Source organism: Lytechinus variegatus, chromosome 3 (assembly GCF_018143015.1).
Source record: "Lytechinus variegatus isolate NC3 chromosome 3, Lvar_3.0, whole genome shotgun sequence".
In the NCBI taxonomy this organism is placed as follows: Eukaryota; Metazoa; Echinodermata; class Echinoidea; order Temnopleuroida; family Toxopneustidae; genus Lytechinus; species Lytechinus variegatus.
The window spans coordinates 72,644,920-72,665,694 of NC_054742.1; the positions used below are offsets into that span (position 1 = coordinate 72,644,920).

Genomic DNA, 20,775 nt, shown 5'->3' on the forward strand with positions numbered 1-20,775 from the left:
GAGAATTGATAACGATATTTCCACAGCTTACATTACCTTTATTACTATAGTTTTGTTATATATTACCTTTTCATATTGTATATTTTGAAATTCTGATACTGATGTGAATGCAGAAATAAAATAGAATATAAAAAATCAAAACAAACTTAAGTTCATATATTAGCCTGACGAGATATGTTGGCTCAGGGCATTGCTAAAAATCGGAAATGATAACAAACGAAGTCCAGTGTTAAGATCTTTGCCTCAGCCCTGGCCCGATATTAGTCCGGCAGCCCAGGAGGTTTATTCAACCGAAAGCCGGACAAGCAAATGACCCCATAGCTGGATAGCATGGACCCTGAAGTTTACAAAAATGCATTGCTGCCGGGTTCTATGCGTGGTCTTCCCTCCGAAATGACGTAATATATGACGTCACTACAAAATGGCCCTATTTCACCATTTTTCAGACATTGTACACATAGCATGAAGTCAAGGGAGAATATCTCAGCCAAATCATGCTTGTTTTGTATGAAACTTTCAAACTATATTGTTCAAGTAGTGCACAAGAGATATGCAAAGTTTCACGAACAGAAATTATTGTTTACATATGCAAATTAGGTAATGAAATTTGCATATCATTAGTTTTGGAGATTTCTCGCATAAAAAATTGTCGAAAATCGATTCAGAAATTTATTATCTTTTTAATTGTACTTTATTTGATATATTTCCTCTCAAGCATAATATCATTCTTTTCATCTATATCTCTACATTAAGAAAATATATAAAAATAATTGAAAATGACATTATAGACTGTGATTTCAGCCCCCTTTCAATATAGTGCGCACATAGAAATCGTGCGTTTTTGGCCCATTTTCACCATATAGCTGAGGTGTGCGAATGATATGCCTACTTTATTGATGTTTCCTGCATTTTGCATGATATTAAATCTTCCAAACAACATATTTTCCTCTTTATTATGTCTCTGCTGATAAATCAATGATTTCAGCAAAGATTGATTGCCCACTGGGCAGTCTATAGGCTACGTTTTCAGCCTAGTTTTCAACAACGAACCTATACCATGTATGCCTGCATCGTTGTAGTCGAGTCGGATAAGGGTTTCCTGCATGTGTACCATCAAAATATTTTTCACTCAACGTTTAGGTATTTGCCTAAAGTGTCTAGTTAATGAATCTTGATGTTCCCTTCCCAAAATCGTGTCCAACGGGGTTCAAAATTGATATCTTTGGCGGCCCTCTTGGACATTTTTTAAAACGAAAATCAATTATTTTCATATTTCATTGAACAGAGTCTGACAATTGGACAATCTTAATCAATACGCATTTCAATATGATTGGGATAGTATAAATCGATTGAATTCGTTCTCAGATAATATATTTTGAAATAAAATTTTCCCGAAATGGGCATGATTTTGGTAAAAAATTTGCATGTGCATTGATATCTATCCGTTCAATCATTAACATTAACCACTATTTCAAAATATCAGCATTCGACACGAAAGGGGATATAATATACCGATAATACTGAACCCTTCATGGCAGTATGTCTTAATTCGCTTAGTTAAAGGGCAAATAGAAAAAATAGAAAAGGAGATAATTCCTAAAGTGAAGGATGACCTTGAATCAAAAATAACAGATTTACAGTCTAAGATTACGGGTATGGAGATCTACAATCGTCGAGCAAACCTCCTCTTCTACGGTATTCAAGAGATCAACAACGAAGATGTGAGTAAAGTCGTCCGCAGTACCATCGTCAACCTCGGAGTCGATGTAAACGAGGCCAATAATATGGCGTTTGTGAACGTCCACCGTCTTCCACGGCGTACTCGGGTAAGCGACACCAATCAACCACAAGCACCTAATGCGATAATAGTGAAGTTTGTCTATATGGCTGACAGGAACAAAGTCTTAGCGGCCTACGAAAATGGTGATCGTCGACCACGAGATCGCGATGCTTCTGCTGCTACTCCGGGACCAACCGACAGCGGGTCTCTGTTCGCACGGACCTTCCCCCGGAATTGAAGGCCAAGAGGGGCCATCTAGCCAATATCGCATATAAAATGAGAAAGAAAGATGGAGTTTCTACTAAGATTGTACTTCAGAATACCACTGTTTGCCTGAAGTGGAAGCAAAAGGGCTCAACGAAATGGAATGAATATACTGAATAGGAGAGTGATGACCCTCGGTCGACGACTTCGATGATTCCTTATTCTCTTGAATTTTGTTACATCCGTCATGTCTATCATCTGCAACTTATTTTCTTTTATGACATATGAAAATTCAATGTATTTTACTCAGAAAAAAAATCTTTGATAACTTGAAATGTGAAACGAAACTGCAACCAGCCAATGGTGCTGTCTGTAATACCTGGCAGATTTTCTAACCTAGTGATTACCCGATGATTTTTGCATAAACATTTTTTAGACCACAAATTAGTAGCCAACTATGAGAAATGTACTATTGCTTGTCCAAAGCAGCTCTTGTCATTGTCAAACGGTCTTCTATTAGATTATATTACCCAGCAGGAATCTCTCTTGTATTTTACCTTTAATCAACAATATAAATTTATTTCATTCTTTACACATTAAAATTCATTTTAGCCTGCCCCAAAGAGCTATTTAAATTAAGATGTATAACATGAACTTGAGAACCAAAGTATATTATGTGTGTTCAATGATTATACATGTACTGACATAGAAACAGAATTATTCTTATTTCACTGAATACCTCAGTTTTTTCTTCACTGAATTTTTCTCAAGTATATTTACAGTACATTCTTACATCGAATAAGATCAAAAATATAAACAAGTAGTGAAACAAATCATGTGTGTTTTTATTAAGAATATTTGTTTGTACTAATATCCTTAGCAGACAGATTACACAATTGTTATATCACGGCTAGTCACTTTGTAATAAATAAGATTATTAATTGACAGAGTCATGCATCGTAAAAATTGTATATTGGTAGCCAAATTATATTTTTTGTTCAGGGTTTTGACGGTTCAGGATTTTGAAAATAAGCCAAAATTATTTATTTTTTTCTGAAATCATGTTTTCAAATTCAGTTCATATGGAAATTCATTTTTGCATACCCTGAAAAGCTAGTTGAACTGAAACATATAAAATTGAGAACCAAAGTATAACCATGTGTGGTCAATGATACTGACACAAAAAACGAACTATTTTTTATTCATATCTCACTGAGTACCTCAGTTTTTCTGCATTTATGTGTATTTACAGCATATTTGTTTTTAATAAGGGCAAAATATAGCCTAGTAGTGCAACAATTCATGTGCATGTGTTTATATTTGCTTGTTTTAATCTTCTTAGCAGACAGAGTACAGAATTTCTTTGCCATGGCTAGTCACTTTGTATATAAGAATAAATTAATTTACAGAGTCAACATGAAAATTGTATTTTGGAAGTCAAAACTGCAGTTTCTGTTAAGGGTTTTGACAATAAGCCAACATCATTTATTTTTTCTAAAATCATGTTTTTAAATTCAATTCATAATGGAAATTCATTTTTTTTCTTTCCCCAGAAGCTAGTTGAATTTAAACATATAAAATTGAGAACCAATGTAGTACCATGTGTGGTCAATGATACTAACACAGAAAAAGATTATTTTTTCTTTTTATTTCACTGAGTACCTCAGTATTTCTTCACTCAATTTTTCTCAAGTATCTTTACTGCATATTTCTTTTAGAACAAGGGCAAATATAATTTTGTAGTGTAAACCATGAGGGTTTTTTAATAAGAATATTTGCTTGTATTAATATTCTTAGCAAACTACAAAATTATATTGTCATGGCTAGTCATTTTGTAGTAAACAAGAATATAATTGTCAGAGTCAACATGTAAATTATATATTGGAAGCCAAAATTACAGTTTCTGTTCAGGGTTTTTGACAGTTCATGAGAAACCTTTAAGCAATAACAAAAAGGATTCACTTGTTATGTTTTTATTGCAATTTGCGACTAGCAAAGTCTACAACCATTGCGTGGGAAAAAACTCAGCAGCATATTATTTGTATGTACAGTTATATACAAGCTTCTAAAGTTTTATTTATTTATTTTTCTGCATGCTTTGTGGTATTTCTAGATTAAGCTAGAACATTGTGATATCTTGTAATAAACACTGCCATTTCTTCTGAGATAGAATGTATACATGTCTTCTTTTTTTAATGTATCGATAGTTTATCCAAACACTTGGTTGGTATGCGACTCATTGTATTTCCGTTTTTCTTTTTCTTTACAACTGTGCATTGCATGTCATTAAGACGAATTAAGCAAGTTGCTATAGGCTGTTTTTTTGTGGAAGCTTTATGTAAATTATAGTTTTTTATCTTGCGGTGCAAGTATGTAACCGGATGATATTCTGTCTCTTTTTGTTAAGTGGTATTGGCCAAATCAATGGCACGTATCTTGCTATTTGTTTTCACATTTTTAATGATCCACATACATACATTCCAACCTGTTATATTCTACAAAAAAGTTATGACATTTACAGAAAAAAGAATATGCTTCTCATTCGTTATGCAGACAAACTCTTTTACAAATTACGTAACTCCTGTTGCCATTGTCACAGTGGTTGTTTGGTCTGATTCTATCGACATGATGTTCATAATGGTCACTCGGGCTATGGTTTCCAACTGCTATTGTTCTATTTGATATCTAAATTCGATTTGAATTTTTTACTATCACCAAGATATGCCAATTACTGTTTGCCTTTCAGAGGCGCTTTTTCTCTTCCTGTGACATCTGCTCTCTTTAATGAGTAGTATCCATGACGTGCCTAATGTTCTTCCCCATCTTAATGTAAGTCCTGAACACATACAATGTACAAATCCAACTGTCGCGGATATTTATAATGAAAGGATGCCTGATATAAATCTTACTTATGATACAAATGCCTTTTCAATAAAAGACACGTCTTCTTATTATGTATTGCCTCAGGATTTAAAATGTAAAAAATTAGAATCTTCAAATTTTTCAGCTCTACATTATAATATAAGAAGCTTGTGTAAAAATTTTGACCATTTTCAATTGTTTCTCAACTCACTGAATGAAGAAATATCTGTCGTAGGTTTATGCGAAACCTGGTTATCCGATCCACTTACTTCTCTTGTTCATTTGGATGATTATGCAATCGTTGTCAATAATAGAGTAAATAAACACGGTGGCGGCGTAGCTTTATATGTAAGAAATAATCTCCAATTTAAAGTAATTAATGATTTTACATGCATGACGGAAACAATTGAAAGCATTTTCATTGAAATTGAAATTGCATCAGGAAAAAATGTACTTGTTGGTGAAATTTACAGACCGCCTAACGCTAACATAACTGATTTTACAGAAGTATTGCATTCCTTTTCTGATTCACCCTATTTTCAGAACAAACATTGCTTTATAATGGGCGATTTTAATATCGATCTGCTTCACTACCACGAAAAGCCAGCTTGCCAGGATTTTTTAGACACTATGATCTCCAATTCTTTTACTCCTTGCATCACTAAGCCAACTCGCATTTTTGGTGTTACTACGACGCTCATTGACAATGTTTTCACAAACATCCACGGTTATTTAGACATGAGTATAATAGTATCTGATCTAACAGATCACTTCCCTGTATTTGTTTCTTCTCCCCACATTTTTAATACTAAACAAAACTATTCAACATTTCGAGGTTCAAGAAGAATGTCAGAACAAAATACTAGACGTTTTATAGAATGCTTGTCTCAGGTTGACTGGTCCACGGTACTAAATACAACTGATGCTAACCAAGCTTATGATGAATTTCTAAATATTATTCTACCATTATTTGACCATTATTTTCCAGTAAGAACATTATCCAAATCAAATTATAAAAAAGTACCACGTTCTCCCTGGATCACACGGTCTCTACTTAAATCAATAAACAAGAAAAATAAACTATACTATAAATATAAATCTACAGGCACAGATAACGCTAAATCTAAATATTCAATTTATAGAAATACCCTAACATCAGTGCTGAGACAAGCCAAAAGAAACTATTTTTTCTCTTTATTTGAAACTCATAAAAAAGATACAAGGTCAACCTGGAAAGTGATAAATCAAGTTTTTAAGAAGGAAGGATCAAAAAAGAATATTAATAGGATCGTCGACCAAAACAAGGAAATTACAGATGATGCAGACATTGCCGAAGCATTCAATTCTTTCTTTGTAAACATTGGCCCAAATTTGGCTAATGCTATACCTAATAGTAACAAACCCTTTCATTCTTTTTTGCCAAACCGTAATCCTCGTACCATATTCTTTTCACCCGTTTCCGAGCACGAAATTATAGAAATAGTTAAAAATCTACCGGCGAAAAAAGTTCTGGTTATGATGGTATTTCTTATGATTTTCTCATTAAAATTATTGATAAAATTGTGATGCCCTTGACGCACGTATACAATCTTTCTTTACAGTGTGGCATTGTCCCTAATAAGATGAAGGTTGTTAAAGTTATACCTATCCATAAAAAGGGTCCAGAGGATGAATTGGGTAACTATCGCCCTATTTCACTACTGACTACTTTCTCCAAGATTTTAGAAAAAACAGTATATTCTCGTACAATAAAATTTCTTATGAATTGTAATATTTTTATAAATTCACAATTTGGCTTTCGTAAAAAGCATTCAACAGTTCATGCAATAATGTTATTAATCGATAAAGTTACCAAGGCAATTGATAACAAATCTCATGTTGCTGGTATTTTTCTGGACTTCTCCAAGGCCTTTGACACGATCAACCATGAAATACTTTTATACAAGCTTTCTCATTATGGGATTCGTGGAAAGGCCTTGGAGTGGTTCAGAAGTTACCTTATAAACAGAACTCAATTTGTGGTCATTAATAACTCCGATTCTCAGATACAGCAAATTTCTTGGGCGTGCCTCAGGGTTCCCTTTTGGGTCCATTGCTATTTATTTTATACATCAATGATTTCCAAAACTCATCCTCTTTATTATTCATTTCTTCTTTTCGCAGATGACACGAGCTTATTTTTTACACACAGCAATCCTCAAATCCTTCTTGAAAGACTAAATGTTGAATTATGCTCTGTTTGTAATTGGATACAAGCTAATAAGTTATCCCTAAATTTTAAAAAGACACATTATATGGTTTTTAGCAACTCATTACACACATTGCCAGGTCTTGTTTATATGAATGGTAATGTTTTAGAACAAATTGAATCAACAAAATTCTTGGTATCTTTATTGATTGTAAATTATCATGGAAAGTTCACATTGATCACCTTCGTAAATTGCTCTCAAGAAATGTTGGAGTCATAAATAAACTTAAGCCTCATTTTCGCATCACATTTTGAAACTATTGTATTCCACTTTATTGTTACCATATCTGAATAATGGAATTTTAGCCTGGGGAAATGCCTCTAAGACAAAACTTGAATCCATACTTAAAATTCAAAAAAGAGCCGTGAGGATAATTTCTTCTTCTGACTTTCTGGCTCATACTAATCCGCTATTTTATTCAAACAAGTTATTGAAAGTAACCGATTTATATTATTATTTTGTTGGTATATTTATGTATCAACTAAATAAACAGGAATTACCAAGTAGTCAGGCAGCATATGTCATTTACCTCGACAAATTGGCTAAGTCTGATTTTTCACTTTTATGTGATTGGTGACATCACAAGGAACAACTTCCAACTTGGTGACAAATTTCTAATGGTCATCTTGACAATATTAGGGGTCAAAATGATGTCAATAGGGGTCAATTTTTTAAATTGCCCCAATTCTGTCAAATGACACATCAAATTGTTTGTCTTGTTATACTGAACAAAAAAGTGTACACAATCATATACTCTTGACCTCCCGTTAAAAAGTTATGACCGGAAATGTCAAAGGTCAATGAACTTTCGTTCAATGGCAAATTACACTGAAGGTGTTAAGAAAGCTCATTTTTTCCGTGTTTTTATGCATGTGTGTACTTTTTTATTCTCGATTTTGATAAGTCCATCGTCAGAAGTCCTTATCCAGAAGATATAAAGGGTCAAGACAAGGTCAGGGAAAGGTCAAAAGGTCAACAAACTTTCATTGGAGGCCAAAATACACGTCTTATATAGCGGTTAGAAGTTTAGAAGTCTTATTTTTCGTGGTTTTTTTTATTTTGAGTCTATATCTAAGAAGATATTTTATATACAAAGGGGTCAAATATGCTTATTTAAAATAGATAAACAGAAATAGACGTCGAATACATTCAGTGTGGTACTTTGAAACGACTTGAAAAACCCTTATGCCCTTAAAATCATCTTCATGATGTTATAAGCGCAACCAGCTCTTTCCGAGTTTCTGGATTTAGGAATTCAATTCAAGTTCAGTTCATTTTCAATTTACTCGTCTTTGATATGTAAAGATACATTTAATACTTAGTTTGCTTTGTACATAATATTTTAATCAATAAAATAGAGAGTGTATTGTAATGTAATGGGGAATATAATTATGTGCACTATGTTAACAGACACATCGATTGATCAGTGCTCCCAGCTCCTAAGAAAGATGCCTAACATCTTATTTGGATTAACTTACGAATAAGATAATGAGGTAAGGAATGAGGATGATATAAGTTGGACTCAAATTGCTATTAATTCTAATGTGTGACTGTTATATTATTTCTGACAAAGAGGCAACATCGTGTATGCATGATCATTGTAGTCATGGGTATCCATCATGCTGATGTGATATGTTCTGACCATTACTCGATCTCTGGAGCCAACGACTACACATTCCTGATTATGTGCTGACATTAACGCGGCTTGTACTATTTTATCAAGTGTGTGTTTCCAGAGCATACAACGTGAAACTAAACTTAATACAAGATGCCGATTTTGTTTTTGTTCTTTTGTCGTTCTTGTTTTTTCCTACTTGCTGAATTACCTGCATGTTACTAGAAAGAATAATTATATAATTGAAGTAAACCACAGCCATACCGCAGCGGGAAGGGGGGGGGCAGCTGCCCCCAGAAATTGTGAAGACTTGCATTTTTACTAAAAAAATAAATACAATTGACCAAAAGTATGCACGAAATCCTTATAAATTTTCACTTTACAAAATGCAAAAGGGCCCAATGATAAGCTTAGAACAGCACATGAACCATAAATGTGAATATAGTCCTTCTTGACTCCAGAGATCGAGTAATGGTCAGAATATATTACATCAGCATAATGGACATCCATGACTACAATGAGCATGCATACACGATGTTGCTTCTTTGTCAGAAACAATATAACCGTCAGACATTAGAATTAATTGAGGAGCAATTGGAGCCCAACTTATCATCCTCAATCCTAACCTCATTATCTTATTTGCAAGATAATCCAAATGAAATGTTGGGCATCTTTCTTAGGAGCTGGGAGCACTGATCAATCGATGTGTTTTTTCTGTTAACATAGTATTATACTTATACCCCAATACATTACAATAATTTCTGTTAATTAAGATATTCTGTACAAAGCAAATGAAGGAAATACTTCTTTACATATCAAAGATTAGAAAATGGAAAATGAACTGAACTTGAATTGAATTCCTAAATAAAAAACACCCTGGTTGCACTCATCACATCTTGAAGATCATAAGATTTTAAGGGCATAAGGGTTTGTCAAGTCTTTTCAAAGTATTCCTGCAATACCATACCACACTGAATGTATTCGACGTCTATCTCTGTTTATCTATATTGTTCCTAAATAAGCATATTTGACCCCTTTGTATATAAAATATCTTCTTAGATATAGACTCAAAATAAAAAACCCACGAAAAATAAGACTTCTAAACTTCTAACCGCTATATTAGACGTGTATTTTGGCCTCCAATGAAAGTTTGTTGACCTTTTGACCTTTCCCTGACCTTGTCTTGACCCTTTATATCTTCTGGATAAGGACTTCTGACGATGGACTTATCAAAATCGAAAATAAAAAAGTACACACATGCATAAAAACACGGAAAAATGAGCTTTCTTAACACCTTCAGTGTAATTTGCCATTGAACAAAAGTTCGTTGACCTTTGACATTTCCGGTCATAACTTTTTAACGGGAGGTCAAGAGTATATGATTGTGTACACTTTTTTGTTCAGTATAACAAGACAAACAATTTGATGTGTCATTTGACAGAATTGGGGCAATTTAAAAATTGACCCCTATTGACCACATTTTGACCCCTAACATGGTCAAGATGACCATTAGAAATTTGTCACCAAGTTGGAAGTTGTTCCTTGTGATGTCACCAATCACATAAAAGTGAAAAATCAGACTTAGCCAATTTGTCGAAGTAGCCGGTAAATCATGACATATGCTGCCTGACTAAAGTGTATTCTCTGATTTGCTTGTTCAAAATCAAGAAATCCATTCTTACCCAACTCGACAAGTACACAATTTCCACATTTCCCCAGTGCGCACTGTTCTTGCCCTTAAATCATTTGCTTTTACAGGGCCTTCCTTTTGGAATAATTTAGACACCCATATAATTCAGGCGCCCTCTCTATATTCTTTTAAATGTAGGCTGAAAACATTTCTTTTACAGTCGTATGCTAGCGGTTAAGCGCCTTGCTCGAGTGACTATCTTGTAGATCTCTTTATAATGTATTGAGTATTTTCATTTTATTAATGTCGCTTCATTGCGTTAGGAGTTTTTAATCCTTTATCATTTTCTTCTGGGAACCTATATGTTTACAAGCTTTGCTTTTTAATAGGTTCCTCATATTTCACGTAATTGTATTTTCTTGTTAAATACTACAACTATGTATTTTTTGTCATCATGTATTCATAATTGTGTTCAAGATGTATGTTTTTGTGGAATGTGAAACAATAAATCAAAAATCAAAAAATCAAATCAAATACCATTATTACTCGATATTGCGATAAATGACACCAAAAAGCAATCTCTGTAACAGTATATTTTTCTCTATTAGCTACATTATAAAGAAATGAGGGCGCAGCTAAGCCTACCCCCCCCCCCCCCTCTTTATGGGACTGCTGGAATCCCCCCCCCATCATTTTTTCGTATTTTATATTTCTTGGAAAATTCGACATTCTTGGAGTCTCATCGAAGTGAAAAGACGTTTCTGCTTTGCAATAAAGTCACTTTTATTATTGTTTAACCACTTAGGGATAAAAGAGTAGGGTTTTCTTTATCTGATACATATAAAGAAGTGCTGGTACAGCAAAGACTTCCCCCTCTGAGAACTGCGGAAGTTACCCGATAATTATACGTATTTTGCCCATTAATGGGAAAATATGCTATTTTCGAGCCCCCATTGGGGCAAAAAGTGCTTTTGCTATTTAGTAAAGCCACGTTTATTATTTTTAAACTATATTGAGACGAAAGGGTAGAGTTTTCTTCTATCTGCTACATATAAAGAGGTGTTGGCATGTTGGAACATACTCCCCTTAGGGGGTCGCCGAAATCACCTCCGCTTTTTTCATATTTTACCTATTTATGGGAAAATATGCTATTTTCGAGCCCCCCCCCCCCCCATTGAGGCAAAAGTGTTTGTTTTGTAGTAAGGCCACATTTATTATTTTCAAACTATATGGAGACGAAAGAGTAGTTTCCTCTATCGGCTACATAGAAGGAAGTGATGGTACAGCAAAGCCTTCCCCCTCTGGGAACTGCCGAAGTTACCCGCCCCTTTTACGTAATTTGCGAATTCATGGGAAAATATGCTATTTTCGAGCCCCCATTGAAGCAAAATGTGTTTCTGCTATGTAATAAAACCACTCTTTTTGCTTTTAAAACTACATGAAGACAAAAGAGTGGTATTTCCTCTGTCTGCTACATAAAAAGAGGTGTTGGCATATTGGAACATACCCCCCTTAGGGGGCGCCGAAATCACCTACCCTTTTTCCATATTTTACCTATTTATAGGAAAATATGCTATTTTCGAGCCCCTATTGATGCAAAAGGTGTTTCTGCTATGTAGTAAAAACACTTTTCTTGCTTTTAAACTATATGGAGACGAAAGAGTAGAGTTTCTTCTATCTGCTACATATAAAGAGGTGTTGGCATATTGGAACATACTCCCCTTAGGGGGTCGCCGAAATCACCTCCCCTTTTTTCATATTTTACCTATTTATGGGAAAATATGCTATTTTCGAGCCCCCCATTGAGGCAAAAGTGTAGTAAGGCCACCTTTATTATTTTCAAACTATATGGAGACAAAAGAGTAGAGTTTCCTCCATCGGCTACATATAAAGAAGTGCTGGTACAGTAAAGCCTACCCCCTCTGGGAACTGCCGAAGTTACCCGCCCCTTTTACTTAATTTGCGAATTCATGGGAAAATATGCTATTTTCGAGCCCCCATGGAGGCAAAAGGTGTTTTTGCTATGTAGTAAAACCACTCTTATTGCTTTTAAACTATATAGCGACGAAAGAGTAGAGTTTCTTCTATCTGCTACATATAAAGAGGTGTTGGCATATTGGAACATACCACCCTTAGGGGGTCACCAAAATCACCTTCCCTATTTCATATTTTAACTATTTATGGGAAAATATGCTATTTTCGAGCCCCCATTGAGACAAAAAGTGTTTCTGCTATATAGTGAAGCCAGTTTCATTCTTTTGAAACTACGTGAAATTAAAGTAGACTTTCTTCAATCTGCTGCTAATAAGTGGTTGCACAGCAAAGTCGATCCCCTTCGGGGGTTCCGAAAGTCACCCACCCCTTTTCCATATTTTTTCCAATATGGGGAAAATCTGCCAATCTTGGAGCCTCTGAAGAAGGTAGCAGTCGATGTGCCAGCACTTTTTTACATGTAGCTGACAGAAAAAATACCTCTTCTTTTATTTCCAAGTGGTTTCCAAAATCAAAGCTAGCTTTACTATATAGCAGAAATACCCTTTTGTCTGAATGGGGGCTCAAGCACTGCATTTTTTTACAATTATTGTAATGAAAATAGACATAAAAGTTGGAAAAGTTCGGCAGCCCATGAAGGGGAAGGCTTCAGTGTGCTACCACATCTTTATATGTAACTGATAAAGAAGATCCTACTTTGTCATCTTTATGTGGTTACAAAACAAAAACAAGGGCTTTACCGCAAGGCAGAAACATTGTTTGCCTCAATGGTTCTCCAAAATGACGAATTTTCCGAGAAATTGGCAAGATACGAAAAAAAAGATTGGGTGACTTTGGCAGCCCCCTGACATGCCTGAAGGGTAGGCTTTACTATGCCCCAACTTCTTTATATGTAGCTGATAGAGAATAGCCTACTCATTTGTCTCTAAGTGATTTAAAGGAAAAATTACATACTCAAAACAAAATGTTACCACATTGGGGGCTCCGAAAAGCACGATATCATAGTCAAGCTATGGATAATGGTGTGGTACTGTATGTAACATTTTACTGGTTCTTGTGGGACTATGCTTTAAGGTGCCCGAGAGTAATTGCATGCAAAATGAAAATGCAGAGCAATGCCTCGAACTTCTATCTTTTTCAAAAGATTTAATTATCATAAAAATTGCTTTGTGTAGAAAACGCCCTTTACCCTCATACACATGATACAAGTAATACATACCTTTCTATCGATCGCTAAGCACGTTACATGCATTTCTGCATGTTAGGCACATCAACAAAGGCGATCGGATGCAAGATGTCAATGCACATGAACATTTTGGTTCAAAATTTTTGATGAATTCTTTTTTTTTTCCAAAATATATTAACCGGACTATATTCAGAAAACAATTTTAACCGATTTCTACTATCCAAATCATAGTGAAATGCGTATTGATTCAAGATTGTCCCATTGTCAGACTTTGTGCAATAAAATATGAAAATAATTGATTTTCATTTAAAAAAAGTCCAAGAGGGCCGCCAAAGATATCAATTTTGAACCCCGTTGGACACGATTTTGGGAAGGGAACATCAAGATTCATTAACTAGACACTTAAGGCAAATACCAAAACGTTGAGTGAAAATATTTTGATGGTACACAGGAACCCCTTATCCGACTCGAGTACAACGATGCAGGCATACATGATATAGGTTCGTTGTTGAAAACTAGGCTGAAAACGTAGCCTATAGACTGCCCAGTGGGCAATCAATCTTTGCTGAAATCATTGATTTATCAGCAGAGACATAATAAAGAGGAAAATATGTTGTTTGGAAGATTTAATATCATGCAAAATGCAGGAAACATCAATAAAGTAGGCATATCATTCGCACACCTCAGCTATATGGTGAAAATGGGCCAAAAACGCACGATTTCTATGTGCGCACTATATTGAAAAGGGGCTGAAATCACAGTCTATAATGTCATTTTCAATTATTTTTTATATATTTTCTTAAAGTAGAGATATAGATGAAGAGAATGATATTATGCTTGAGAGGAAATATATCAAATAAAGTACAATAAAAAAGAAAATAAATTTCTGAATCGATTTTCGACAATTTTTTATGCGAGAAATCTCCAAAACTAATGATATGCAAATTTCATTACGTAATTTGCATATGTAAACAATAATTTCTGTTCGTGAAATTTTGCATATCTCTTGTGCACTACTTGAACAATATAGTTTGAAAGTTTCATACAAAACAAGCATGATTTGGCTGAGATATTCTCCCTTGACTTCATGCTATGTGTACAATGTCTGAAAATGGTGAAATAGGGCCATTTTGTAGTGACGTCATATATTACGTCATTTCGGAGGGAAGACCACGCATAGAACCCGGCAGCAATGCATTTTTGTAAACTTCAGGGTCCATGCTATCCAGCTATGGGGTCATTTGCTTGTCCGGCTTTCGGTTGAATAAATCTCCTGGGCTGCCGGACTATATCGGTTACATCTCGATGCAAGGCCAACAACCCAAGAGGAAGCAAATAAAGTCATTTTCAACACATATTAGGGCATATTCCGTCAAAAATTGCTGCTTTTGTTTTCCATTCTACAAATCTGATGATAAATCTTATAAAATACTCCAAACAAGGAATTCATCAAGGTAGTAAGATTTTATCGTTCTCCTGTGATATTTGTATATTGTATTTTGTCAAAGTGACGAACTTGGAAAAAAGGGAGATTAACGGTGAAAGAACAGGAAGAAAATAGAAAGGGAAGAAATTGCTTTGTTGTGTATAAAACTATGCAATACCCCATTTCATTAAAAAAGTATTATTAATCCCAGAAATTATCTGAGTCCACCTTTTCAATCCTTTGTTGTGCACCTCCCTTAACTCCAGGTATAAATGGTCTTGATGTGAAGGCAGAAGCCTAAAAATCCTTGGTGATGACCTGCGTACAGAAGGTCATTGAAATTTGTGCTCTTCTTGTGGGTTGAAGTCAACTTATTCAAAGTTTTATAGGGTTTGTGCCTGCAGACTACCCACTGACCCACTGACGTGTTGATACAATCCCAGGGCACAGTCTCACAAAGACTTACCATTGATCCAATCAACCTCAACTATTATGGAAATCCACACACATCATTTTTTTCTGCAGGAAATTTTTACAATAATAATAATAGTAATAATTGGCATTTATATAGCGCTTTATCAATCTACGACTGTTCAAAGCGCTTCACAATTATTATTACCCGGTCGCTGGATTCATAGCATTTCAAGCTGCCTGTTAGGCGCAAACTTGCTAAACCCAACCACAATGACGGTTGTTTCCTACCGGTACCCAATTAGCACCTGGGTGAGAGTGGCAAAGTGTGGATCGACGCCTTGCCAAAGGATGCTAGGCCATGGTGGGATTCGAACACACGACCCTCTGATTACAAGGCGAGAGTCAGAACCGCTACACCACGGCGCTTCCACAATGTCCTTTTTTTTAACAAAGAGAAGCACACTGAATTGATTGTCAAGACATCGATGGCTTTAGGAGTGTACATCATTATCTAGTATCTATCTTAAACAGACATGCAATTTGGATATTGACTTTGCTGGCTTTCCATAGTAAATACAGTTGATCGGATCATTGGCAAATCTTGGTAAGACGGGCCCCAGATCTTTCATTATTCAGTTACCTGAGTAAGTTATCGCAAGGAGAATGCTCCGATCTGCAGAAGGAGACCAGCGTGACATAAACGAGTACATCGACGGATAGGATCCACTCTATATACAATATAAAGGTTTATTTGAATAAATAAAAACATACTAAACATACACTTATCATTTCCAAATATGTTTATAAACAATGACTCATACATTGAGAATGAACTTAACTCATCAAACCTTGTCAATAATAATGATATCTCGTTTGTATGGAACTATCGACTTAACGATATAGAGGTGTGTGTTTTATCACATGATCACGAATTGACCGATCGTTTATCTAGAATACTCATATATATGAATATACCATTATACCGTGTACCTGAGAACATTATTCAAAAGGGGCAAGGTTCCTTAATTACTTGGAATATTACCTTAGACTTGAAACATTCATGAACATGATAGGTTTGTTTACCCCATCATATCACCTCAATCACCATTAAAATTGGCGCTTTGATTACCAGAAATAATTTGAAATGCACTTCCATAGCGTTCAGAGTCCAAATTTTTAAGATATTCAAACATCTTATGAGGTCAAGTTCAATCCACAGCGGTATCCTTTGATCGTGTAAACCCGAGAATTTAAAAGCTCATCTATATAGGCCTATGAATTCAAAATAAAGTCGATAACTCATTGCAGGAGTGGAGGAGGAGGTGGCAACACCCCCAAAGGTTTTTAAAGGGGTCAACAGGTGTAAAGCAAAATAAGATATCCGATCTAATCCCAAATAGATAAGAAACGGATTTCTTATCTAAAAATATATATAGATAAGAAATGAATTTCTTATCTAAAAATATATATAGATAAGAAATGAATTTATCTAGAAATGAATTTCTTATATAGAAATTTCAAAGTGCATTCCAATTTTCGAAATTCTATGATGTAGCATTGTAATTATGTAACAATGTAGTACACGAACATATATTGTATTCATGAGGTCCATAGTTTGTTATGATAATGTTGGTTTGGTATATATTTATGTCGAAATATTATGGTCTTCCTCTTTTGATGTATCAATATGAATGAAAAATTTCAATAGGAGTCAGGAGTAAATCAAAAAATTTAGTCTCACTACTTTACAAAACTGCATTCTACACTATGCGAAAACCAAGGGTATTACGTCTGAAGACTACAGACGATATTCGTTCCTACCCCCATTATCCGGTTTGAACATACCTCAGCCAATCCGCATATGAACCGGGTAATGAATATCGCAGTCACACTATGATAGGCAGCCAGTGGTGTAAGCAGGAACCGACCGCCGATATGAATATTCCAACACCGTATATCCAGGGCAAGACTTCGGGTATTTGTCGGATAGGATACCCGCGGGTACTTGCAGAAGGACGAAACCGTAAAAATAAGCCGCCAGAATGAGCTCCTGTGTATGGGCATCCAAGGAAACTCGCCCTCCTGTTAAATTTGAAGGTCAATAAACCTTATGAGGCGCCGTTTGTGGCAATATTTTATAGAACAATTTATTTATCAAATAATAAAAATTAATCATGTGTAATTTACATTTTATTTGTTAATAATTACTATTATATAAAACAACATTTCTAATTGTTTATATATAATTCAAAGTCATGCTTCGTTATTTGTAAATAATAATAGTTTGACATTCCATTTGAATAATGATTATTTGTTTTTCATTATTTATAAATAATGGAATGTCGAACTATGACCCCTGTTACATCTGAAAGTTTCCTACCCGAGACCCGACCGAGTCCACTTGCAACCTTGACTGGATTATTGATGGATTAGCTTCGCGAACGGACCGAGTCCGAAATGTGGTCTGTTTACATCACAGTGTTCATTCCCTCCCCTATCGCCCTATCTGTACTGTTTCGAGCGGCATCCGATTGCTGACACCTTTAAAAGGCGCTCTCGATCTAGGCGCGCGCTAATTGAAGTTACCCGAGATTCTGAAAGAATGCTGATGATCCCAGCAGTCGTTGAAGATATGATCGACTTGAAAAGGATACGTTTAAAATGCTTCTTTTCACTCAAATCAAAGACTTTATCAATCACAAGTCGCATGCCGCAAAAACATTCGAAGAACGACGGGGCTGGGGAGGGGATAGCGCGCGCTATGACGTAATTTGACAGCTGGCGAACGGACCGAGATAGGTTCGAAAGCTTGTGTGCGTTTACATCTACGAATCGGTGGACCGGGGCCGGCCCGATACCTACCCGAGACTACCTCTGGATGTGGTCTCGGGTAGGTTCGCTAAAAGGTGGCCCGAGGTAGGTTTGGGATGTTTACATCTGATTTCTTTCCGACCCGAGGTAGGCCCCGGGCCGGCCCGCGCGTTTCCGTTTTACACCCTGGCGAAGGCATTTTCCGGAAAAGTAGCCAAAAAGCGACTAGTGAAGAGTCTACGTCTACGTTTGTTTACAAATATCAGCTGGGCGCGCGATCCAAAGTTGGGTCTAAAGTCCGCACCGAAGTTATCCGCAGAACATACCGTATACTTGCAAATGCAGCTGAGCTTATACTTTCCAGGTTCAATACGAATGTTTGCCTCGATCATTTGCCTTGCCGATTTGCTGATGTCTGTCTTTCTCTCTATCTGTCTATATATCTATCTCTCAAATTCTATCTCTATCTATCTATGTAACTGCAGTATCTATCTATCTAATAATCTTTCTTTATCTAACATCTATCTATCTCAAATTCTCTATCTCTATCTATCCATCCATCTGTCTGTCTTTCTCTTATTCTCTCTATCTATTTATCTATCAATTTTTTTAACTTATCTATCTGTTAATTTGTTAATATTCTTTGTCTCTCTCCTCTTTATCTATCTAACATCTATCTATCTCTATCTATCCACCTGTCTGTCTTTTTCTATTTCTCTCTATCTATGTATCTATCTATCTGTTAATTTGTCTATCTTCTCAGCCTCTCTCATTCTTTATCCTTCTATCTACCTAACATCTATCTATCTGTCTCTCAAATTCTCAATCTCTCTCCTTCTCTAGCATCTGTCTGTCTTTTTTTCTCTTTCTCTTTGTCCGTCCATATTTCTATCTATAACATCTCTCTCTATTCTATCTATCCATCCTTCTCTCTCTCTTTCTCTCTATCCCCCTCTCCCTCTATACAGTGCGTCCCAAAAAAAACTATACACTTTTGAAATGGCTGCCAAATAAAAAATGTAGCACTCTGGTGGAAAAGACTTATAGACATGGAAAGCCAATAAAGTCAACTTTCATATGACACCAAAAAGTTGGAAAACTATTCATGCTTGAGCGAGCACTGACCACTGAAACAAAGGGTATGAAAATTAGGGTGGGCCGGAATTAGCCTTCCAATTTCTTTCAGGTTTTCATGTTTGGTACTTGCAAAGTTGAGGGTTATTTGGTGAATTAAAGATCAGATGTCATCAGTATGTTGTTTGTGAAAATTTAATGCGTTATTAAATTGAAATTTAATGCATGAGTGATCATGAATTGAAATTTTTAGTGCAGCATTTTGTCTTTATCATGTGGATCTCAACAATGTGTTCATGACACTCAGGAGAAGAGGGGGTAATATGACTCAGGTAGGTGAAGTACACTGATGGGATAAAGGTCAACAGAACATTTAGCAACCCCTTCCTCCATCTCTACCCCCTTCCCCCAACTAATTAGCCTTACAGTTTTCTTTGAGAGGTTAGTCCTTTGGAACTTACAAAGCTAAGGGTGTTATGCTATTTATGAGTGAGATAAGTTATGGTTTCTTTCATTGAGTTACTAAATTGAAATGTAATGCATGAGTGAACAGGAATTGTAATTTTAGTGTAGCATATTCATCTTGTGGACCTCAGAAGTGTGTTCGTGAGAGTCAGAGTAATGTGATGGTACCTGTTACAAGCAAGAGGGTGAGATATGCTAAGACTTGGTTAAACCGGGCATTCCTCTTCTTTTTGTCCTTTTACAAGTTAAAAGTCGTATGTACCCTCCCGTCTCCACCTCCATTTCTCAGCCCCCCCCCCCCACTTTCTCTGTGTCACTTCCTGGATTGTAGCCTATTTAAAACTTAACTGCCAAGTGACCGGTGGCTGATGGTCAGTTTTTTTATTGAATGATTTCCAAGAAATTTTATGATTATGATGATTAATGAATTAATTTACTGAAAAAAAAATGAATGCTTGATTGATCAAATTGCAAATTGAATGAGTTGATTGACTAATAAATTGTCGATTAAATGATTGATAGGAAAAAGTTGATGCCCCAATTCAGAATCAATCAATCATTAAATCAACATTCTGCTCTGGACTTCACTCGTACATGACAATAGTCATCAGTCTCTCAACAGGAGGGGAGGGCGGGAAAGAGGGAAGAGGCAAGGGCTGAGTGTTCCGTTGACCCTTATTCCATCAACAACCTTCTCCCACTGCAGTCCTATCGCACCCCCTATTCTCCCGACTCTCATGAACACATTGCTGAGATCCACATGATAAAGTGGAAATGATGCCCAAAAAGAGCTCCAAATGATAGAGTTGAAATGCTGCCCCAAAAGTGTAATTTATGTTCACTCATGCATTAAAATTCAATTTAATAATCTAAAAAAATTACTTAAGCAACCAAAACTGGTAATGTTGATCATTTATTTATCACAACGCCCTTAACTTTGCAAGTTCGAAAGGATTTGCCTCTCAAAAACTGACATAAATTGGAAGGCTAATTCCAGCCCACCCTAATTTTCATACCCTTTGTTTCAGTGGTCGGTGCTCGCTCAAGTATGAATATTTTTCCAATTT

The 20,775-nt window shown here is 35.7% G+C and overlaps 1 protein-coding gene across 1 annotated transcript in view; it reads right to left on the reverse strand.

Annotated features, from left to right (window-relative positions):
- LOC121411885 (sialin-like) overlaps positions 1 to 17,273 on the reverse strand; it is a 28,373-nt gene extending 11,100 nt beyond the window's left edge. Inside the window, exons 1-2 of the mRNA XM_041604772.1 lie at positions 17,204 to 17,273; positions 15,999 to 16,086 (exon numbers count right to left, since the gene is read on the reverse strand). Of these exons, the coding sequence (XP_041460706.1) occupies positions 15,999 to 16,068 (70 nt within the window). The 5' untranslated portion in view covers positions 16,069 to 16,086; positions 17,204 to 17,273. The remainder of the gene's footprint in view (positions 1 to 15,998; positions 16,087 to 17,203) is intronic.
- Between the last annotated feature and the right edge of the window lie 3,502 nt (positions 17,274 to 20,775).